The sequence below is a fragment of the Arvicola amphibius genome, chromosome 4 (assembly GCF_903992535.2).
Source record: "Arvicola amphibius chromosome 4, mArvAmp1.2, whole genome shotgun sequence".
Classification (NCBI taxonomy): domain Eukaryota; kingdom Metazoa; phylum Chordata; class Mammalia; order Rodentia; family Cricetidae; genus Arvicola; species Arvicola amphibius.
In genome coordinates this window covers 90,151,190-90,174,300 of record NC_052050.1, presented here as the reverse complement: position 1 = coordinate 90,174,300, position 23,111 = coordinate 90,151,190, and the positions used below count along the sequence as shown (strand labels likewise).

At 54.5% G+C, this 23,111-nt stretch overlaps 2 protein-coding genes and 1 pseudogene across 2 annotated transcripts; 2 read left to right on the top strand and 1 right to left on the bottom strand.

Annotated features, from left to right (window-relative positions):
* The first annotated feature begins 19 nt into the window (after window positions 1-19).
* Window positions 20-2,493, top strand: Tsr3 (TSR3 ribosome maturation factor). The gene is given in 7 exon segments (XM_038324667.2): window positions 20-175; window positions 261-480; window positions 888-1,081; window positions 1,546-1,722; window positions 1,850-1,913; window positions 2,138-2,286; window positions 2,289-2,493. Coding segments are annotated over 7 exon segments (969 nt in total). The 5' UTR covers window positions 20-63; the 3' UTR covers window positions 2,342-2,493.
* An 890-nt stretch (window positions 2,494-3,383) lies between these two features.
* On the bottom strand, window positions 3,384-11,676 carry Baiap3 (BAI1 associated protein 3). The gene is made up of 33 exons (XM_038327851.1): window positions 11,552-11,676; window positions 11,262-11,349; window positions 10,970-11,050; window positions 10,664-10,771; window positions 10,107-10,166; window positions 9,885-9,951; window positions 9,582-9,777; window positions 9,237-9,281; window positions 9,057-9,134; window positions 8,829-8,931; window positions 8,389-8,496; window positions 8,213-8,308; window positions 8,006-8,109; window positions 7,754-7,874; window positions 7,189-7,313; window positions 7,020-7,110; window positions 6,842-6,898; window positions 6,664-6,761; window positions 6,509-6,560; window positions 6,261-6,391; window positions 6,033-6,156; window positions 5,814-5,957; window positions 5,636-5,728; window positions 5,342-5,533; window positions 5,183-5,251; window positions 5,017-5,096; window positions 4,835-4,943; window positions 4,472-4,543; window positions 4,248-4,328; window positions 4,043-4,163; window positions 3,854-3,977; window positions 3,570-3,775; window positions 3,384-3,487 (listed from the first exon to the last, which is right to left on the bottom strand). Exons 1-33 carry the CDS (start codon window positions 11,674-11,676, stop codon window positions 3,384-3,386), a joined length of 3,453 nt encoding a protein of 1,150 aa, XP_038183779.1.
* An 8,514-nt stretch (window positions 11,677-20,190) lies between these two features.
* On the top strand, window positions 20,191-22,514 carry LOC119811533 (annotated as a pseudogene).
* The last annotated feature ends 597 nt before the right edge of the window (window positions 22,515-23,111 follow it).

The following is a 23,111-nucleotide window of genomic DNA, read 5'->3' as shown; positions in this document are numbered from 1 at the left end:
GCGCGAGTACGCACGCGCACACTGCACGAATAAAGCCTGTGGCCGAGAGTTTTATCTAGGGCTATGGGCCGCAGGAAAGTTGCGCGAGGGTCCAGAGCCGAGAGCGGTCGGGTTCGGCGTACCCCCGGCCGCTCTCTGGATGCTTTCGCTGAGGAGGTGGGCGCTGCCCTGCGCGGTGAGTTTGGAGCGATTGGAGCAGCGCTTCGGGCTGGGAAGCAGGCGCTGAGGATCCGCTCCTCTCTCTCTCTCTCTCCCTACAGCATCCATGCAGCCTGAGGAGGCCGAGGGCCAGGACGGCCCGGGCCCTGCGGCGCTGCCTTGTCCCCTGGCTATGTGGGAGCTTGGTCACTGCGACCCCCGGCGCTGTACGGGCCGTAAACTGGCCCGCCTGGGTCTGGTACGCTGTCTGCGCCTGGGCCAAAGATTTGGCGGTCTGGTGCTCAGCCCCGTGGGCACTCAGTATGTGTCTCCCGCAGACAGGTAGGCACCGCAGGCCTGGGGCGGGGGGGGGGGGGTGGCAGGGGAGGGATCGGGGTGCCTCCCCCATTATCTTGTCTCTGTTAAACTATCCCTTATGGAGGTTATTTTCTTCAAGCCTTGCTTCTTGGTCTTGGATGTCCATGCCTTTCACATGGGCAGGGTTGTATCTAACTTGACCCTTTACATAGAACGAGGCTTAAGAGTGTAGAAGAGCTTAGGAGAAAAAGTTAAGTAAACATTGCCCAGCTACCCCAGCAACTGCCTCTAAGCTTGGGAGTGAATACTGTAGTGTACCCCTACAATAAACCGTAGTTTGGAAACACCCGACCATCTCATCTGTAGTGAAGCCGGTCTCCAAGGACATGTCTTACTCGGGGCCCCAGAACCTCCCCTGCACTCTCTGGCAGACAGCTGGTGGCACAGTCAGGGGTCGCTGTCATAGACTGTTCCTGGGCCAGACTGGATGAGACACCCTTTGGGAAGATGCGAGGGAGCCATTTGCGGCTCCTGCCTTACCTCCTGGCTGCCAACCCTGTAAACTATGGCCGGCCCTGCAGACTTTCCTGCGTGGAAGCTTTTGCGGCTGCTTTCTGCATTGTAGGTGAGTGTCAGACTGACAGAAGCCTGGCCTGGAAGTCTGGGATCTGACTGTGGTTTCTTCTGGCAGATTCTGAGCAGGGGATGTGAGGAGAATGTATTAGGAGCCATCAGGGCAGCCCTTGGTTTCAGGCCCGGTGCCCAAATACAGCTTTGACCTTGTGAAGCAGAGGTAGAGGCGAAATGGACAGCTGTCTTCCCAGGATGGTGTGTGGGTCGTCACTGTCATGACAGCACTGCCCCAAGAGTCTGTCCTCAGTATCCGAAGGGAATGTAGGACTCAAGGAGAGGCCCAGATGGAGACCCCATAAGACATAGGGACTAGCATAGTAGGACTCTTTCTCAGTAAATGAGAGGAACCTTGGAAATTGTAGAGGTGGTGACAGCTTCCTAGGATGGCAAGGAGGGGTGATACAGTTGTGCTCTCTAAAGGGGTCCCAGGTATATTTTTAGTTTTTGTTCTACTAGGCTTTTCAGATCTTGCTGTCATTTTGCTTCAAAAGTTTAAGTGGGGCAAGGGCTTCCTGGACCTGAACCGACAGCTGCTGGATAAGTACGCAGCCTGCCATGGCCCAGAGGAAGTGCTGCAGGCCGAACAGGGGTACTTGGCCAGCATCAAGGACACCCCTGAGGAGGAGGAGATTGGTGAGGCCTGGGATGGTTGGGAGCCCCCAGGAAGCTATGAAACCAACCAAGCCCTTCGGAACCTGGAACCACCAGTTTGGTTCTGCCCTGAAATCACTTAAGAGGTCACCTTCCTCTCTATGTTCAGATCCCTTTGATGTGGACTCCGGGCGAGAGTTTGCAAACCTCAACAGGCCTGTGACTAGTACCTGGTAGGTCCTGTGGGTCCATGCTAAGTGGTGGCTCAAGCCCAGTGTGCTCCTGGAGCCTTGACCCACTTCCTCCTGCCTTGTGGGTGTGGCTTTCTGAGCGAGGCCTGCTGGAGGCGGTGGGGCCCAGAGCATCCCCTGCTTGAGGGCATCCATGGTTGAGTGTCCTGGGACAAGTAACCTTGTACTGGCCCGTGTCTGTACCACGGCACACCCCTCCCTTCCAGGCTGCCCGTGGACACAGATGACATTGATGAGTCTGAGGACGACAGTGAGGATTCTGGGGAGGACGGTGATGAGTGTGAGGAACAAGGAGCTGGTGCTAGTGGAGGAGACAGCAGCTGCTCTCAAGAGGCAGAGACAGAAGAAGAGGCTAGACCAGAGACTCCACTGAACTCTGGAAAGAAATCAAGAGACCACGGAGAGATTGAAGGTTGCAAACACATTATTGAAGCTGGTGTGCGTTAGTCCAGATGTGGCGGTGGGACTTGGGGATGGACAGGCCTGCTGGGACAATTCTGTGACGGCCTTGTTTGGAGTCCTACCTTAGAGCTCTTGATAAAGTCAAGAAGGAGCCTCCCAATATGAGTTCTGTTGCTTTGTACTTGGCTAAGGGTTGGGGACATCTGCCTGGGTGGATCTGGGCTATGGGGTAAGTCTGGTATGGTCACATACAGATGTCTAAAAGGATATCTGACCAGCTGGCCAAGAGCCCTTCACCCTGATCTCCACCCGTGGGCAATGCCCCTTTCCTCATGTTGGCTATGGGAGGAACTCTCCTGGGCCCAGGAGCCAGGTGGGGACCAGAACGCAAGTAACCTTCAACTGGCCCCTTGCTCACCTGCTGTGGGTAGAGCATCTAGATCAGGAGAGAGAAGCTGCAGGTGGGAGAAACCCTTACCCTCACCCTTTGCCTAGGGCCCTGGCAGCTGCTAACCTCCCACTTGTTCCCTGACCTTGCCTCTGCCAATGGAGACCTATCCTGGGGTTGCAGGGCAGGGCCTCCCCAGTGAGGCTTCCCCGGTGGCACTACCGTCATGAGGAACAAATCATTTCTCATCAGGCTGACTGATGGTTACAAGGGTGTGAACAACAACATTGGCTTCCACCCCTGGCACCAGTACCCTCCACTCCCTAGTTGTGACTACAAATATCTCCAGATACCACCTAATGGCCTCTAGGGGGCAGAATCCACAGAGAGCATCTGACCCTTGCTCCAGGGAGGTGAGCCCACTAGGGTCAGGTCCCATCCATCCACCCTGCTCTGTGTCCATGGGCAGATGCTGGCCAGGTTCCTCTGAGTTGACTGCCCATATTCAAGGTGGAGCATGCTGGGGCACAAAGGGTTCGCAGCACACACCAAAAGACACAGCCAGACAGAAGCCACAGAGCACAACCAGAGCAGGCAGGTCACATGGTGAGGGAGCGGCCCCACAGGGACGGGAGGAGGGCCAGGCTGTGAGCATCGGGTGCTCAGAGGTCAGCCTCCATACACTTCTCCAGCTCCTTGAGTTTCTTGACAAACTCCTGGGCCTCTTTGTTGGAGCGGCCTTCCAGCATCCGCAGTGCAGACCTCACTGTAGGTGGATACGAGGGTGGGCATGAGGAAGGCAGTATGGGCCAGGCCCACCTCCCTCAACCCCACGGCGTCTCACTCACCCTGAGCTCTGGGCCTGCGCAGGTGTAGTGTGATGGGCTGCCCAGGTCTCATGCCCCCTCCCACGTGTGGCCTTGCGATGCCACTGACACCACCTAGGCCAAGGGCCGCCTCCCCAGCAAAGTCATTGGTAGACAGCCAGTCGTGGTCCATAACCGTGAACAGCACACAGGCCCCGCGGCGGCGGCATGCCTCTGCGGGCACAGAGCTATAGACAGGGCAGTCAGGAGCCTGCTGCAGCCAAACGGCACAGGCATGGGGTACAGCAAGCCGGGCAGGCACTCACAAGTGGAAGAGCTCGTCATACACTGGGTGCAATGTCCGGGCTTTGACTTGGGTCCTCTGGCTGCGGACCAGTGGGAAGAGGTGTGGTGGGCCAAGCTCCACTATCACGAAGGGGTCACTCAGGCCTAGGAGACACAGTGTGAGCCACACGTCTCCCCGGCCCCTCGCCCTTGTTGCTGCTGCGCCTCACCATTGGCATCCAAGGGCAGGAGATCGGCTGCGTGCAGCACCTCCACAGCTAGCCGCTGCTCAGCTGCTTCATAATGGCATCGGACAGTCAGGCGCCCAAACCGGTTCTGCTCCAGAGACCTCTGGGAAAGGCCAGTGGAAAAATCCAGTGAATGCAACCGGGTCTCAGGGCAGGCCTGCGGCTAGACAATGGCATGTCGTCCCACCTGTTTGAGCTTGTCCAGGTAAAACTGCTCGATGCACTCTCGGGTGGAGCATTTGTGCAGCCGCAGCTCTTCTTCCAGCCTCTGCAAGGGAAGCTGGCACTAGTAACTCTGGTCCCAGACAGGGCAGTCAGGTGCCCTCACAGAGCCGTCTGAGCCGCCTCAGGTTTCACCTGCACAAGGATGCCTACTTCAGGGCAGCAGGCTGAGCTCACCCAAAAGCTTACCTTGTAGCTCCCATCCCTCAGGTTCTCCAGGGGCAGCCCCTGGCCCTCAGCATGGAAGAAACTGACCAGAGCCTACAATAGGGAAAGAAGGACTTGTCAGAGGGCTGGCCTGTGCTGAAGACCTGTGAACTCAGGAAGCCCTGGGTCTTAGGAGCCAAGGCAAAGCCACTTCTCAAATCTGAGGCACCTCAGACTTTCCCAGGGAGCCTGGGAAATGTCAGCATCTGAGGCCAGACAGCTGTGGGGACTGGTGTCCTAAGGTATTTGGGCTGTAGGGATGAAGAGCTGCCAATGGAGCTGTTGTGTACCCCGGCAAGCTCAGTGTCCTAGAGGGGTAGCAGGGAGAGCTCCTTGTGACCCTACCTCAAGTGTGAAGTGGAAGCGTCCATAGAAGTCAGCAGAGACATCTCTGTTTGCACTCAATGCCTGCAGAATGGCCTGCAGAAGCAGCTCCCAGAGGGCCTCCAGCACCCTGGAGGAACACCACCTGGGTGACTCCCTGGGCCAGCAACCGCCCCATCCACCCCCCACTACCCAGCTGGTACCTGTTCAGGTTCTCCTTCACCAGCGAGTCATTCAGCAAGGCCAGCTTCTCATCCAGATACTTCAGGAGTGGGGCTACAGCCTGTAGGCAGGAGTCCTCAGGGTGGGCCAAACTGGACTCCAGCCTGCCCCTGGCCTTCGCCCTCCCTGCCGATCCCCTCCACTTACCTCATCGTTCTGAATGGAGTCAGGGGACAGACTGATGTGCTGTACAAACTTCCTGATGTCTGCCACCATCTGAGAGAGGGGTGGTGCTCAGAACAAGCGTAGGGATTCAGAAATAGTCCCCACATAGCTACAAGTCCCGGGCCCCACCCCTCTGCCCACCTTGGAAGTCAGATGTGCTGTCACGGTGTGGGCCTCCCGCTGGAGATCTTCATCCAGGGCCTGCAAGCAGCTGAGCAGAGGGCGGGGGAGCCCTCCATCCAGCCCGCTGGCCCCCTCAGGCCATGTCAGGCCTCTCAGTGCCTGTCCCGCAGCTCTGCGTACCAACTCCACGTTGTTGAGGACCACACAGAGCTGGGAAGGGATAGCCAGGGGCAGCTGGGCAGCTGCCAAGGGAGTGGGGGGGGTGACCCCACCCAGCCACCTGCTGGCCTCACCTGACATCCAGCCACTCACCTGCTCACTCACAGCCTCACCAGCAGCCCCGGGCTGGGTGTCCACCTTCTTCCTCAGCAGTTCCGTGTAGAAGAGGGAAGCCTCACACATGTCCTGGGACAGAGATGGGCTGGGAGCGTGGGGCCCCGCCCCTGCCCCATCTCCAGATCTGCTCCCCACCTATCCCTAGCCCACGTACCTGGCTGAGCTGAGTCCCTAGTCCCTGGGCCTGGACAGGGTCAGGCCAGGCTAGGCGAACCCAGAGCTCCTGGATGTGAGTGAGGCAGAGGCTGGCGGTGGCCGCGGAGCTGCTGTGTTTGGAGGCAGCATCCACAGGCTCCAGCTACAAAGGCAGAAGGGGGCTGATGTTGCAAGCGTACAGGATGAGCCAGCACCATGCAACTGAGCACACACTCACCGTGTCGACATCCACAGCTCCCTGCAGGCGCCACTTGGCCTGGTCCCTCAGCACATGCAGCCAGAGCTTCACGGCTGGCAGGAACGGGGTGTGGATGCCAGCCAGGGCTAGCGAGCGGCTTTCCCTGCAGTGAACACTCGCTCAGAGCCTATCGGTACTCACATGCCTTCACCCAGAGGTCTCCAGGCTCAGAGCTAAGGGGATACCAGTTCCAGGTAGGGTACCCACCGTCCAGGGATGTAGCTCCAGAAGCGCTGGATATCTGCCAGGGTCAGGTAGAGCTCAAAGAGCCCCGAGGCCACCTCTAGGTTCATCTTGGGGCTCAGCTCCTCTGTCAGTACCCATGCCTCATCAGCCACCTGCCTCAGATGGTGGAGTTAGGCAACTTCCCAAGTTAACCTAGGGACCCTCTTAACCAGGGGCTTCTCCCTGATCTCCAGTTCCCACAAGCACCCAGGATAAGGGACCCCCCTCACCAGACGTTCCAGCTGCCGGAAGGTAAGAGTGAAGAAGTCCACCTTAAGGATACTGCAAAAGACATGTCTCAGACACCCGTTTCCCCTACAGCCAGCCCTACCCTCCCAACCCAGCCCGTTCTGGCCTGGCAGCAGCACCCAAGGGAAGGGCCTACCCGTAGAAGAGGCTGGCGTAGACCCCATAGCAGGACTGCAAGTCCTCGTAGATGATGTCTGCAAGCTCAACAAGCCCCGCTAGGCGCTGCGGCCCAGGCTGCAAGAAAGCCAGGCTTGGAGTGACCAGTGAGCCCCTGAATGCCCTGTGTCTCCAGTCCATGCCCTCCAGATCCACACCTGCTCTCGAGGACACTTGGTGTTCAGGAGCTGGTCGTACCACTCCCGGTTGCCCCGCTGTAGCAGCAGCCAGTAAAGCAACACAGTGGATTGAAGGCGAGAGTCAGATTAAGTGGCTGTGGGCAGCAGACCCTGGCAGGGGCCAAGGGAGGGAGGGCCAAGATGGATCCAGACACACCTTCAGGGCCGCGGCTATGTCCACGTTGAGCTCTGTCTCGAAGGGACAGACGGCGAAGACTGGCTGGAAGAGCTGTACCTTCTCGAGGCACCTGAGGAGGACAGCCAGCTGAGGAGGCCACCCCGACCCCCAGCCCTGCAGCCCCCTGGTCCCGCTGTGCGACACCCACTTCAGCAGCAGCCCCAAACGATACACAGCCGTGCTGTTGGTGGCAGGGAAGTAAACTCGGAGCTGGCGCAGCAGCCTCAGCCCGAACTGCGAGAAGGCAGAGAAGCTGTCGGCTAGGCTCTCCTCCTGCGGGCAATGGGTTCTTCAGAGTCGAGACAGGGACAGGATCCAAGGCAGCTTTGCTCATAAGACACGGAAACACCACTGCTTCGTGTGGCTAGCCCAGTCTCTTCCCAACTAGCTGCCCCACTCACTGCTTCTGCCCCTCTCCCCTCACTGCACCTACAAGCCCGGCGCCTTCATAGCTCCTGTCTCATCTGCTCCATTCTGCCAGCACCCACCTGCTCCTGCAGCTTAGACACTCACCACCTCAGAGGCTTTGCCCTCAGCCCAGGCTGACCCTTCATGACATCCTTCCACAGCTACTCCGCTGCAACCGCCACCTCCTTACTGCACAGCTGTCTCTCCCCTATTACACAGCTCATGTTTTCAAGCCCTACGAGGGCAGGGCTCTGTCCCTTAGCTCCTAGCGAACTCTACAGACCTGTAGCCATGCCCGTGCCCACCTGCTCCTGGGGTAGGGAAGCCGCCTCCTCCCAGTGCGCCTGCACATCTTCCAGCAGCCCCAGCAGGTAGCCGTAGTCCAGGGTGCGTGACTGATGGTGGCGGCTACTGACTTGCCAGTGCCTGTAGGAGCCCAGGCTTGTGGTCTGCTCTGCGTAACAGGTCCCACCCCACAGCGTTGTTGTTTCCCATGCTCCACCCACTTACAGCCTTCTCAGAAGGGTCTACCCACAAGGGCCACCCTGCCTACTCACAGCACTGCCAGCTGCAAGGGTGACAGATTGCTTTGGGCTCCATGCAGACAAAGGACTGTGGTCCCAGGTCCACTAAGCTCGCCACGCCAACTGCTGGAGTTGGGCTGGAGAAGGAAACCAGGATGGGCAGAGGTCAGAGAGCCGCTCCATCCCTGCTCTGCTCTGGGCCCTTTACTCTCTACTCAGCAGCCTAGGGGCACCCACTACCTCCTCCACTCGGTGCTCAAACCGCAGCACACGGCTGAGGAGCAGCAGGTAGGACAGGAAGCCGGAGCGTCCACGCTGGCTCATAGCAGTGTCCCTCTGGAAGGCAGAACCTGAGGTCTGTAATCAGTTCTGCCTCAGCCTTGCAGGCAGGGGTGCAGGCTCCCCTGGCATCCCACCTGGGTGGTGATCAGCTTGAGGACCAGGTGGCAGTCTCCTTGCACACGGGAGGCACTAGAGCGGGGTTCCAGCTTAAACCAGCGGTCAGCACCTGCCACGGGCACCTCCTGAGAGGAGGGAGGGGGAAGGTATAGACCTTGAGACTCCGCCCCTTCTCCCTCGTACACAACCACAAAGGGGGCTCAGTGGTAGGGTGTTTCAAACCTCACTAAAGACAAAATAAAACCAGATACCCTCTGGGACCCTGGAGAGAAGGGAATGCTACTCAGCATTCCTGAGTAGGTGCCCAGTGCAGCCCACCTCCTCCAGCCCCAAAAGAGTGGGATGCTCTATGGGAGTCATAGGGCACTGCCACTGGAGATGCCCAAGGGCTCTGGGGCACCCCCACATCCCCATAAAGAATCCTAATAACCCACACACACCACCCCTCCCCACACACCCTGATAGGAATGTTGAGGCATCCCAGGAAATCGTCAGTGTGGTCCTCGGTGGGCCCTGCTGTCCCATTTGCACGGGCCGACTTGACAATCTGTTTGAAGTATCTGGACACAGCAGGGATGACAGGAGGGTGGTATTACTCTGGTGGTCCTGGAAAGCCACTGACCCCTGCAGCTAAGCTGAATGCACAGGCCTAGGGTTATGACTCCCCACTCCCCCCACCCCATACCTGCTCATGCCCTTCAGGCCAATAACTTCATTCAGTTTCCTGCACGCTTCCGCCAGGGATACGTCATCATCGTGGTCCCTAAAGGTGAAAGATAGTTTGACTGGAGTTCCCAGCCCTCATTCCTGCCCAAACTAGGGGTGTGACCACTCCCCACGCCCTGCCAAGCTCAGGGTCTTCTACCAGATGTCCAGGTGCAGCTGGTCTGTGTTGACATCCTCAATTTCACTGCAGAGAACACAGAGAAATGTCTATGAAACTCCCTGGCCACATATGAACAAGGGTGAGGCAGGGGGATGTCCAGGAGCAATTGGTGGTGATCATGTTCTCCACACAGACTGCTGGGATCACATCCTAATTTCCACTTGCTACCAGCTGTGTGGCCACAGGGATATAACATCTGCCTGTGAGCCTTCGGTTATTCCCTTGGACAGTGGGTGTGTTACTAATCCCTCTTAAGAGCTGCCTGGGCAGCAATGAGTGGTCATCATTTGGGGTATTTGGCTATCGTCGGGGTAGGAGCCTTACAAGAGGAAGTGCTCCTTCCAGACAGGATTCAGGGTGCTGCTCTTGACCTCAGTGACCTGGATACACTTGGCAGGCAGTGGGCTGCTACGCTTGCTGCTCTTGCGGAAGCCAAAGCGCTGCTCCTTCTGCCCACTCGACTCCTGTGGGGCACTTGAGGCAGGCAGGATGCCCAGCATGCAATATGGGTCACTGAAGCCTGAAACGGAGCAGGTGCCTCAGTCCTTGGCCCTCACTTTCTCCACTGTGCACAGCTTCCAGGAACAGCTGCCGGGCACTCAGAGGGCCTGCCAGATACCCACTCACCATTGGGGTCTTTAGCCAGAAGGTTCTTGGCACGCATGACAGAGACTTTCAGGGCATATGTGGGAGCCTGCAGAGAAAAGTGTACTGGGGGACATCATAGGAATAAGCAGGCTCAGCATGCATGTTATAGTCCCCAGTTTTGCTGCCACCCTGGCATCCCTTCCTGCCACCCAGATACTGCCGCTGGCCACCCAGCACTTGCCTGGGGGTGCACAACCTCACCTTGGCTTTCTTCACACGCGCGATGGCCTCCATGTGTTCTTCAGAACTGGTGCCAAACACCTGTAGGTGGTGAGTGGTAAGTAGGAGCCTGGGGGAGGCAGGAACTGTCGTGGGAGTTTGTCCATAGAAGTGAATGTCTGTCTGTCCTACCATGTGCAGGGCCACTGCCCAGCTGGTACTACAGTTACGAGTATTCAGAGGAGTGAGCAGGTAAGGGCCTGGCACAAATGGGGTTGGATGAACAGGACAAGTCAGGGCACAACTCAGGGGGAAGGAAACATACCCGGTGGCTACTCTGCCTTCCTCTGAGTAGCAGCCGGTCCTTTCTAAACATGTCTGGGTGTCCACCTTGCATCCGCTGCAATTGTGTCTACATGTCTAACCAGGTCTCTACCCACTGTGGATATTCCCCAATGCACATTGATGTGTGTGTGTATTTTGTATTGCCATCTAGGTGATACTGGCACCAGTGTGTGTGTGTGTGTTTATGTATGTGTGTGTGTGTATCTCAGTGCTCCCTGGAGTGAGGTAGGGTGGGTGGGTGGGGCTTTGCTCACCTGCTGAAGGTAGTTTAGCAAGACCTCCTCGTCATCTACCTGGTCGGGGCCCATGGTGCCTGCCCGGTGCAGGACTGTGTATAAGGCCTCCTCGTAGAGCATCTCCACCTTCAGGAAACAGGCTCTGAGTTCCCCTGCCGCGGCAGAGTCTCTCAGCCCCTGCGCTGCCCTTCCTGTGCAGCAGCCCCAAGCAGCTGCTCCCGCTACTGAGCGGATCCCCAGCCTTCGCACCTCTGCTCCTGCTCACCCAACTGCACTACCAACCTGTCACCAGACCTGGGCTTAGACACTCCTGACACCCTTTACCTCCTCCTGGGTCAGGGCTCTCAGGCCACGGTTGGGGTCCACAGGCTCAGCAGGGGCGGGGGAACCACTGCGCAAAAGAACCTGTGAGGGAGGGTTTGAATGAAGGTGTGCGGAGGGAAGGGCCCCTTAGTCTGCAGCTGCCCCAAGACCCTCTAGCTGGCTGGACAAAGGCACTCCAGGAAGAGGAGAGGTGAGGTGAGAACTTTGAGGAGGGGGGAGGGCCAGATAGGATCTAGGACAGTAGATTGGGCTGAATAGCAGTCCCTAGACCATTCAGAAATGGAGTCCTTACCTCGGGGCACGGAAGGCCTTGTCTGCCATCCCCCTTTTTCAGGATGAGGCGCATGTGGGCGAAGAACTCCACACCATCCCCAGGTTTCCTAGAAGGAAGCTTGGATCAGAACACGATTCAAGGAACCGTGGAGAGAGTGGATCAAGGGACAACCACAGTGTTTTTGGCTTTGCGCTCAGACCCTCTTGGTCCCTCTTCCCACGCAAGAGGATTGACACTGGACAAGTGTACAGGCCAGCTAGTAGAGGCCAGGCATACATACCCTGCGGAGTCAACCCTAGGGTACCCACCAGGCCCCTGTGGGGGGCTCCTGTGTGTCTGTGCTCTCAGGTTCCTGTTCTGTCTTCCGGCGGAAGGATGGGCACACCTGCACCTGCCTGAGCACGCTGCTCTTGATGTCCAGCAAGGCTGACATGGCAGCCACCTGCAGCAAGCACATCGGTTTGTCCATTGCTTTATTACCACATTGCTGACGCTAACAGGGGGCGGGGCTAAAGGCCCAGGGGCCTGACACCACCCTGCATTGTGCTGAGTCCTTGGAGGGGACTTTCAGGACTCTGTGGCAGTCCATACGCACTAGGCAAGTGACCTTAATAGCCTTTGTGCCCATGTACAGTGGCTCTGGGATATGGTGACAGATACCTGCATTTGGGAGCCAGGCACAGAGTTAGTTCTCTATGGGAAAGTGCTGCTGGGGTCTCAGTGGAGACAGGTGTGTTCTGCACCCACATCGCAGCTGGTACCCCCGCTGAGCCCCAGCCACCTGGGACAGTGGGACAGAATGTGTCTGACTCCAGTGTCCTCACCAACACCCTTGTCTAATGGGAGCCAGGACAGATACTACCCAGGTCTTCTACACAGGAGGCTAAAACAGCAAGGCAGGACACTAATCTATGAGTCCAGGGTAGGGTTGGCACCTGTCCCTGAGGTCAGAACGCCCAGGAGGGAGCTTCTCTACAGTCCTTACACACATCCAACACACGTAAGGGGCCAGTGTTCCCTGAAACAGAGTTATCATTCTACAATCAGTAAAAAGAGCATGAAGTTCATGTGTCCCATTTGGAGTAGGCTGGAAGCATTCAGCTGCATCCCAAGTTCTCGGCCTATTAGTCCATTGAATCAGTTGCCTGCCTGTTGCTGTGGCAACCAAGCCGTCCTGCTGCATCCTGCCAAAGCAGTCTGGCTGTTATCTCTAGGAGAATGGTCTTCCAAACTGAAAACGGAGTCCAGGTCCAGGCTGATGCTAACCCTGACCCTATGGCCTCCCCCTCTGCCAGGCCCAGGCTGATGCTAACCCTCACCCTATGGCCTCCCCTCTGCCATTCTACTCTGAACTTGAGGCTTGGCGTAGAAATGTATGGACTGAACACATCTGTAGCCCTGGTAGGTGACTGGGACATTGGGGATCAAAGTGGCAATTCTGAGATAGTATACCAGGAGGGCAGCCTTCTCTTTGGGGTGACAGGCTTAGGATCATCTAAGACTCTCTGCTTCTCTTATGTTTGATGAGTTCCCAGACCCCATCTACCCACAATAGGGAGGAAAAGCTGGTGGCATCCATATCTGCATAGCCTTCAGCAAGGGCTGCTCACTTACCCTTACAAACTGAAGGGTAGTGTGGTACCTAGGATACAGTGGCCTCCCATCTATTTTCGCAACACCACCCTGTCATCCCCCACTCTGGGTCACACAACCACTTCTGGGCCTGGTCCTTCCCCACACTTCCCCAGAGAGGTTCCCTCTTTTTATTGAAAAACACTACCTCCCATCCAGGTCATCTCTGTCACACAGTACCCACCCTTTGGGGTCCCTGTCTTACTGGCCACATTATATATATATATAGATATAGATATAGATATATAGATAGATAGATAGAGAGAGAGAGAGAGAGAGGGGGGGGGGGGGGGGAGAGAGAGAGTTTCTGCCTGCCTGCCTGCCATCCACCACAGGACAGTTTCATTAGTCCTAGCAAGGGGAGACTGTCACTTCCATTTCGTAAGACAGGAAATGGACACCACAGCAGGTTCTGCTCCTGGCCCAGGGTCTCAATAGTGGTCGGAGGTTGCAGAGGTTATTTCTTTCAAGGAGCTTGTCTGTGGTGAGAAGCTCTCCATCTTGCCTCTATTTCCACTATTCTCACTGGCTCAGGCCAGCACTCCAGGTGGGTGCTGCATTCTGACCCCTTTGCTCCAACCAGTTCCTATCCGGTGAGACCCCAGAGCTGCAGATATGAATGCGGACCAAGCGGAAGCCCCACAAACCTCCTCCCCAATGTGGGGGCCCCAGCAAGCTATTGCCACACGTGGCCAGTCCTGAGGTCCCAGGTGGCCAAGTGTCAGAGGCCCAGTGCCTCCCTAACTAAAGGGAGGAGCTGCTCCCCCTGCACCCAAAGCCAGGAAAGCAGCTGCTTCTTGAGCTGTTGCCAAGGCAACCACCAACTGCATCTCTGTGTGACAGGGCTACAGGGGCTTGCAGTCCAAGAGACAAATGTGACGCAGAAGAAAAGTGGCCTGAAAGCACGGAGCTAAGGGATACATCCCTGCCCTACCTCAAACACGGAAACAGGTGTGGGCTTGGGAATTTGCCCAGTGTCACCACCAGCAGGTGGTATCCTGGGATATAAGGCTCTGCTGTGCAAACACTATATTGTCCTGTGGTGTCCTAAGCTTGGGTTCAGCTGTGCCCCCTACCCCGAGTCTGTTGCTAGGATGAGGCTAACGGCAGTATGCCAGTGCCAGTCTCTGTAAGAGTCGGCTCATCCTGATGCCCAGAAACAGTTCTTAGCAGCTGTTAACGTCTCTGACCCACCAGCCCAGGCCCCAAGAGACACCTGTCAAAGAAGCCTTTGATAGGTTAATCAGGGACCTCATCATTCACCTCTACCATCACCAGCCTGCATGGCGCAGCATTTGACTGCTACCCATGAATTTCTGGAAACCTCAACCTGTAGAGGGGAGCAGTGAGCTAAGTGAGCCGCTACCCCTGGTCCCCCACCTTTTACCCCAGTCTCTCTGGTGGGCCCAGCTCAGACTCTGTTCTCTATTTCACTGTCCCTCCTGGGCTTGGATAGTAGTATGGCAGGATGTGCCCAGAGCCCTGCTCACACCCAGGGCCAGAGTCATAGCTCCCAACTGTCCAGTAAGCAAAGGAAGAGCCAGCCTGGAAGCTCTTTCTATATGAACTGGGGACTGAGCCAAAGCTAGCCACTTTGTTCCTATCTGTGACTGGGGCAAGCTGTACAGAGGCAAGATTTAAGCCAGGACCCCCATCCTAAACTGTCACCTTCTAGCCAGCCATTTGAAGATCTGGTGGCCGTGAGGCAGAGAATTTCAGGGCAGCTTAGGAGAGGGCTAGAGGGGTCTTCCTAGGCTCTCAAGCCCTAGCAAACCCTAGAGTGCCGAGGAGACACCTTTAGGACTTAGGGACCTCTGGAAAGTGGGACAGATTAACTTGCTAGGGTGGAGTCCCGGATCTCTTCTTTGGTCTTCTCTGCTTTCCCCTCCTCTTCCTGGCCAGTCCCCACCTGACCCCGCCAGACCCTTCCCAAGTCTTCCTGGATTCCCAGATCTCCCCCTGGCCTCAGAACCCCCTCAACTTCCATTCCTCAAGAGAGACAGTGGCCAAGCACAGCTCATCTGGTCCACCAGTTACGCATGTTGCTCAGGCGTTTATTCCCCCCTGATTTCCCAGAGGGGAGCCAGGGCACCTGCACTTTGATCTCTGTAAGTGAACGAGAGCTTCTCAGGTCAGAGGTCAGCAGCAGGCAGCTGATGGATGCTCTCCATGTCCTACCGATGGAGAACGGTCCACTCTTCCCAGGAGCCTTACCTGCTACTTACCTGTCTCTGTTGAGTTGCTCCTGGTAGGCTGTTTTGGTGATGGGGAGGGGGAAATGTGGTTACCCTCACCGGTTTTATTGTGGTTTCTCCCCCTGGAAGGCAGGAGGTCCGAGGGGAGTATGGGAGCTGGTCTGTTGCAATATTTCTGTGCGTGCTTGCGTGCGTGCATGCATGTGTGTGTCTGTCTGTCTTTCTCTTCTCTCTGTCTCTCTGTCTCTGTTTCTCTGTCTCTCTGTCTCTGTCTCTCTCTGTGTCTCTCTCTCTCTCTCACACACACACACACACACCACACACACACACACACACACACACACACACACACACAACGTCAACACCCCAGAAAAAGTGGTGGGGCCTGAATTCCTGGACGACCAGGGAGGAACAAGGCTTACCCTGGCAGGAATTTCACGTTAGAGGGCAAAGGTCTCACAGTCGTCGCAAAGTGAGAAGGACACGGGCGCTGGGGGATTCAGCCAGCCACGAAGGCTTCAGAGAAGCCCCGCGGGGCGTCTCCGAGGTCCCCAGCTCGATCCCCAGCTCCGCTTCAGTCAGCGGCCTCTACTGGGAAGAGGGGTTATAGCCTGGCGGCTCAGCAGAGGCGACAGTGGGAACTGTGGTCGCAGGTGCGCACTCTCTGGGTCGTGAGGTCCCGCCCTTCAACCCTCCACCGCGTTCTGCAGTGCGGACCCCGAGGCGTCCTCTTCGGCGTTCAGAGCCGAGGACGCCTGTCGTGCGACCCCGCCCCTCTGAGCACGCGCGGCCACAGTTTCCTCAGGGCCTCAGTTTCCCTTTACCCCGATGCCTTCAATCCCGGAATCCCATGGGGAGCGGAGTGTAGAAGCCAGGGGGCCTGAGCCCGAGGGGGCGGTCGCATCTGTCTGTCTGTCTCTCTGGGTGGGAGGCAGGCTAATCCCCGACGGCAGTCTGACGGCACCGGGCAGGAGTTACAGCACTCACCGTGGACAGGGGTTCGGGGGACCACGGGGTCGGGGGTCTCTGCTGGCGTCGCTGTCTCACTGGCTGGGGACACCAAGGCACAGCGACCGCTAGCCGCCGCGCGCGCTGGAGACTGAGCACTGCAGAACCAGAGCGGCGGGCGGGGGGCGCGGGCGGGCGGAGGCGGGGCCTGGCCTCGTTTGCTGGTCAGAAGTTCCAGCCCTGTCCTCCCCCACCCTGTGCGTCTGGGGTCTGGAAGGGCTTCCTGCCCACCCGGTGCTGGCCAGAGAGGCCCCGCTTCGGGTGCGGCGCTCAGTAACCTACAGGTGGGTACAAAGAGGGGCGCTGCGTTGGATTTCGCTGGGCTGTGCTAGCCCCTCCACCACCACCCCGCCCCGAGGGAGGAGGCTGTCGCGGGGTCTCCTTCCCAGGGCCGCAGGGAAGAAGCTACAGTCGCCCAAAGGAGACACGAAGTGCCTGGGTTTCTTGAAGTTTTCTGTACAGTCATATCCAAAGTCAACCCTCTCACCAAAGCTCTGCCCCCTCAGTACTGTCTGGAGCTGCTCTCTTCTAGGGAAGTCAGCTCTGTCATTAACCTGGGCCATCTCATGACGTCACTGTTATCCGTGTTTGTGCGCAGAAGGTTGGGTTAGGCCCTAGTAGCTGGATCCTGCTGTTCCCAGTCCACCTTATTCCCTAGACCCCCCCTCCTCAGTCAGCCTCCACCACTTGAGCAGAGCGATGGTCACCTGGATGGAGGCTTTGTTAAACAGGTGCCTGTCCTTTTCCAATGTGCTAGCTCTGGAGCTGGGGCAGAGGGCGTACCTGACAGGGTTTCTACCTTATCGGGTTCCCAGCCACCCATGGAGAGCTGCCGAGTTGTTCTTGCCTGTCCCAGGTCTCAGTAAGCCTCTGGGGACCAGAGCTGACCTCGCTGGGATACTGCTGGCCACCTTGCTTTGGAGTTTATCCCAAAGATCTCATTCTTACTGGAAGGACACCAACCAGTGTGAGTATCAGGAAAGCCGGCCTAAAAATCCTCCACAAAGACCATCCCCTCTGGGGAGGTCAAACTGGAACAGGCTTCCAAAGCAGTGCTGGGTAGGGGCCTGTGTTCCTCATTACCGGGAATTGGGGAGGAAATGTCTGGGAGGTGACAACCTGGCCTTAGCCCTTCTTCCCAGGGAGCATACAGTGAGATGGATGTTGCCACCTGACTGTATCCCAGTCAAATCCTACACCCATCACTGTGAAGCCAGGAGATGGAACAGAATATTGTCCTGCAGGATGTTCAATTCTCACAGCCAACCTCCAGTTTGGCACAGTCAGGTCAGGCAAAAGGGCTAAAAGGTGTGACCCTCACTGCCGGGACATGGATATCAGATGAGCAAGGGAGGGGTCCTGGACTCTGTGTCCTACACTGCCTGCCCCTCTATGAGGGACAGGAATTGGAGTGGGACAGCTGACCTTCCTCTCAGGACCTGGAGCTGCGCCCACTAGTGAAGTCTTGCGTCAGGTTTTGCCAACCTGTTGGAACAAATGCAGTCTGGTTGCCATGGTGATGGTAATGGCTTTGGGGTAAAAGGATGAGCTAGAGGCTGCTGTAAACAGGAAGTGGGGGGGCAGCCTCACTGCAGGGGCTCCAGCCTCCAAGACTTGAGACTTGTTCCTGCCTTTGACAGGGAAACTGAGATCCAAACATGGAAAGAGGTTTTGAGTCACATAGCAACCGACTGAGTGCCAAATCCAGTCCTAAGAGTCTGGTTTTCTCTGGGCTCTTCTCTGCACAGACCTTTAGTGTGAGTGTGTGTGTGTGTGTGTGTGTGTGTGTGTGTGTGTGAATGCCGGTGGGGTGCGGGGGTGCCGAATGAATGACAAGCCATGGGTCACTCATGCTGTCATCTTTCTTGACTCATTCTAAGGCTGCAGGGTTGCCCGTGTACATTCCTCCTTTGCTCAGAGCCCTAGTTGGCCTCATCTGTAATAGGGAATGCGACTGACCCTGGACACTGCTGGTGAACCTTAGTTCCTGGGGTCCACCTGAGCCTGGGGCCAAGCTCCTCCTGCTGCAGGGAAAGGCAGGCTGCCCGGTGAGAGCTCACAGGGTCAGAGACCAGGGGCTTTGAGGCTTTGGCCAAGCACCCTTAGGCCTGCACAAATCTATCCACCTGCTGAAGAGAGTGACTAGGGGTATGTGTGGCTCTGGATAGCCTTCTGCCTGAGAAGCTGGTCCTTGATCTGCAGGCCACACTAAGTATTTCGTGACTCTCTTGCAGCCAGTATCCACGCACCCAGAGCAAGTCCAGGTCTATGTGCTACTGCATGGGAAGGTTTTTGTTTTTGTTTGTTTGTTTTAAACCAAAAACCCAAACCAACCAGGTTCTCATGAAGCTCAGGCTGACCTCAACCCTCAGACTTGCCATGTGGCTGTGGTTAACTTTGATTTTCTGATCTTTCCGTCTCCCCTTAAGTGCTAGAATTACAGGCATGTGCCACTATTCCCAGTTTTGTGCCATATTGGGGACTGAAGCCAGGGCTTTGGCACGCTAGGCAAGCACTCTACCAATAGCTACATCAGCAGGCCAGAGGTTGACTAGTCTGTCAGTCTTTTTTGTTTGTTTTGTGTAGGTCACTACTGAGGCCATAACCTAGGATATGAGGCATGCTAGGCCAGCATTCTACCACCAAAGAGTACCCCTAGCTTCACATACTGTTTTTGTGGGGCCCAGCTGGTGAGGAGGCAAAAGAAGCAGTCCTGGACAGACAAAGGCTATTTGGTGGGTCTGAGTCCATCTGTGAGAAGAGTCTCACAGATGAGGGCCTACTGAGGAATACAAGCTCCTGGCATCTGTCCTGTCTCATTACCAGGGCCAGTGAGGGGTAGTGTGCCAGGGCCCATTTTCCATAAGGGCCCATTATTATGGCCAAAGGCTGAGTAGAGATAGAGGTCAGGGCTATTAGCAGGGGACAGCTGAACACATGATGGGCTTGGAAGTGCCCATCAATCTCTGCAGAACTTGGGGCTCGGAGGCATCGTCTTTCTCTCATCTCTGGGACAGGAAAGCCTGGAGGGGTGGGAGCTTCTCTTCTAAGGAGGAATGAGGTCCTGGAATGAAGACACAGACGGTCTAGCCTGGGCAGGCAGGGGCCCAGATAGGCAAGCTCAGACCTGTTTCTCCTACATTTTTGTTGTTTGCCCCTTTTATCCTTCTAGAGTTCAGGTGTGGCCTCCAGGCCAGGGACACACAATGGCCCCAAGTCAGGCCCCCCCACCTCCACCAGGTCCAATAACTCCTCGAAGGCATTAACAATATCTGGAAGCCTCTAAGAGTCTCAAGAGTTACCAAATGCCGGGCGGTGGTGGCGCACGCCTTTAATCCCAGCACTTGGGAGGCAGAGGCAGGTGGATCTCTGTGAGTTCGAGACCAGCCTGGTCTACAAGAGCTAGTTCCAGGACAGGCTCCAAAGCCACAGAGAAACCCTGTCTCGAAAAACCAAAAAAAAAAAAAAAAAAAAAAAAAAAAAAAAAAAAAAAAAAGAGTTACCAAATGACCCCATCCCCAACTCAGTGTTGGGGTCAGGTGGGACAGGTGCCCAAGCACACTTCTTGAGCCCTCCCTTCTGGAACTGGTTCAAGTCAGTTCCTACAGGGACATGCCAACCTCAAAATGGTATACAGATCGAGATGTCTTTGGATACTTTGTCTGCTGGGTTATCTAGTGGTTCTTGGGCTTCTTCTTTGGTCTGTGGGTCCAGGAAGGCCAGGGGAGCAATAAGCTCCAAACCGTCATTGTTGGGGGCATCAGTGGCTAGGTTTTCTAGCTGGCTTGATAGATGCAGGGATAGTTTTGTTAATTTGACACAAGCTAAAGTCATCTAAGGGGAGGGAACCTCAATTAACCTCCAAGGCCAGGTAGTGTCAGTGCACACCTTTAATTTTAGCACTCAGGAGGCAGAGGCAGACAGATCTCTGTGAGTTTGAGACCAGCCTGGTCTTTAGAGTGAGTTTTAGGACAGCCAGGACTAAACAGTGAAACTCTGTCTCAAAACCACCCCCTCTCCAAAAACAAAAAAAAAAAGTAGAAAAAGAAAAAGGAGTTGCTTCAGTGTCGTGGTGCAGCTAGTCACGCTTCGTGAGTGGTCACTCAGCAAAGATGCCGGAGGAAACCCAGACCTAGGACCAACCAATGGAGGAGGAAGAGGTTGAGACTTTTGCCTTTCAGGCAGTAATTGCCCAGTTGATGTCCTTGATCACCAGCACATTCTATTCGAACAAAGAGATCTTTCTGAGGGAGTTCATTTCAAATTCATCAGATGCTCTGGACAAGATCAGATATGAGAGTCTGACAGACCCTAGCAAACTAGACTCTGGGAAGGAGCTGCACATTAATCTTATTCCCAACAAACAAGATCGAACCCTCACCATTGTGGATACTGGAATTGGAATGACCAAGGCTGACTTGATCACCAAGTGATCAAGTCTGGCACCGAAGCCTTCATGGAGGCTTTGCAAGCTGGTGCAGATATTTCTATGATTGATCAGTTTGGTGTTGGTTTTTTTAAATATTTTATTTATTTACTTATTATGTATACAACATTCCTTCCATGTATGCTTGCATGCTAGAAGAGGGCACCAGATCTCATTATAGATGGCTGTGAGCCACCATGTGGTTGCTGGGAATTGAACTCAGGACCTCTGGAAGAACAGTCAGTGCTCTTAACCTCTGAGCCATCTCTCCAGCCCCTGGTGTTGGTTTTTACTCTGCGTATTTGATCGCTGAGAAAGTGGCTGTGATCACCAAACATAATGACGATGAGCACTACACCTGGGAATCCACAGCAGGGGGATCGTTCACAGTGAGGACTGACACAGGCAAGCCAATGGGTCCTGCAACCTGAAAGAAGACCAAACCGAGTGCTTGGAGGAAAGGAGAATGAAAGAGATCGTGAAGAAACATTCTCAGTTTATTGGCTATCCCATTACTCTCTTCATGGAGAAGGAACGTGATAAGGAAGTCAGTGATGATGAAGCTGAAGAAAAAGAAGATAAAGAGGAAGAGAAGGAAAAAGAAGAAAAGGAGTCTGACGACAAGTCTGCAACAGAAGGTGTCGGTTCCGATGAAGAAGAGGAAGAAGGGAAGGACGGTGACAAGAAGATAAAGGAAAAGTGCATCAATCAGAAAGATCTCAGCAAAACAAAGTCTATTTGGACCAGAAATCCTGATGACATTACTAATGACGAATATGGAGAGTTCTACAAGAGCTTAACCAACGACTGGGAAGAACATTTGGCAGTAAAGCATTTTTCTGTTGAAGGACAATTGGAATTCTGGGCCCTCCTTTTTGTCCCAAGACATGCTCCTTTTGATCTGTTTGAAAACAGAAAGAAAAAGAACATCAAGTTGTATGTGCGCAGAGTTTTCATCATGGATAACTGTGAGGAGTTAACCCCTGAGTGTCTGAATTTCATCAGAGGAGTGGCGGAGTCTGAGGATCTTCCTCTAAATATCTCCCGTGAAATGTTGCAGCAAAGCAAAGTTTTGAAAGTTATCAGAAAGAATTTGGTCAAGAAATGCTTAGAACTATCCACTGAGTTGGCAGAAGATAAAGGGAACTACACAAAGTTTTGTGAGCAGTTCTCAAAAAGTATAAAGTTTGGAATTCATGAAGACTCTCAAAATCAGAAGAAGCTTTCAGAGCTGCTGCGATACTACATCTGCTCTGGAGATGAGATGGTTTCTCTCAAAGATTATTGCACCTGAATGAAGGAAAACCAGAAGCACATCTACTTTATTACAGGTGAGACCAAGGACCAAGCTGCTAATTCGGCCTTTGTGGAACACCTCCAAAAGCATGGCTTAGAAGTAATCTATATGACTGAGCCCATTGATGAATATTGTGTGCAACAACTAAAGGAATTTGAAGGCAAGACCTTGGTGTCAGTTACCAAAGAAGGACAGGAGCTTCCAGAAGATGAAGAGGAGAAAAAGAAGCAGGAAGAAAAAAAGAGAAAATCTGAAAACCTCTGAAAAATTATGAAAGATATTTTGGAGAAAAAGGTTGAGAAGGTGGTTGTATCAAACCGATTGGTGACATCCCCATGCTGAGTTCACAAGCACATATGGGTAGACAGCAAACATGGAAAGAATCATGAAAGCTCAAGCCCTCAGAGACAACTCAACGATGGGTTACATGGTCGCAAAGAAGCACCAGGAAATAAACCCTGATCACTCCATTATCGAAACCCTCCGGCAAAAGGCAGAGGTCGACAAGAACGACAAAGCTGTGAAGGATCTGGTCTTCTGGCTTCAGTCTGGAAGATTCCCCAGACTCATGCTAACAGGGTCTACAGGGTCATCAAGCTTGGTCTGGTTATTGATGAAGATGATCCTACTGTGGATGATACCAGTGCTGCTGTGACTGAAGAAATGCCACCCCTGGGGGAGATGACGACACATCACACACACGGAAGAAGTAGACTAAGCTTAACCAGAACTATATGTTTGATGCTTTCATTCCTTCTGATAATATATTTCCCAGGATTTTTGTTTATTTTTGTTAACATTTAAAACATCTGTGTGGCATGAAAACTAAGGGGAAGACAAAATTTCTTTCTACTTGTGTGAAACTGTGATACCATAGGTTTGATTCAATAGGTCGGCAGGACGTTTGTTGTAAGACGTACTGTAACCTATTAACGTTGTGGTCTGAAGTGTTTAGCTGTCGAGCTGGATTCCTTATTAGACCAAATAGTTTCACTTGGAAGTGTTCTGAGATACAGCTTCATGTTTAAAAGGAAAAAAAAATAAGATGGCTTAAGTTTCATCTTAAAACTTTTCATCCCCTATAGTTCTGCATGTACTCGTCTTAGAAGTAAGTACACAAGCTAAAACAACAGGAATTCCCCATGTGGCTTTTTCCCCAAAGTACCAAGAACAAAATCCTAAGCTTCCCTAGGTCTGGTAACTCAGCAAGGCTTGTGAGCGGAAATACAGTGCCCAATCCCATTCTGCTTTAAAAGGTAAATACAGATGAGAAAAAAAGAAAAGACCCTGCCTTCATAAGATTGGGCTGC

What these genes read in the sequence shown, in the direction of transcription:
- Baiap3 (XM_038327851.1), bottom strand. Translation starts at nt 11,676, where the DNA reads ATGTCAGCCTTGCTGGACATCAAGAGCAGCGTGCTCAGGCAGGTGCAG. An exon ending in GAGCCCCCCACAGGGGCCTG is followed by an intron (nt 11,350 to 11,551) that starts GTGGGTACCCTA and finishes GCTTCCTTCTAG; the next exon opens with GAAACCTGGGGATGGTGTGG. An exon ending in TTGAGCACCGAGTGGAGGAG is followed by an intron (nt 8,110 to 8,212) that starts GTAGTGGGTGCC and finishes TTCCTTCTCCAG; the next exon opens with CCCAACTCCAGCAGTTGGCG.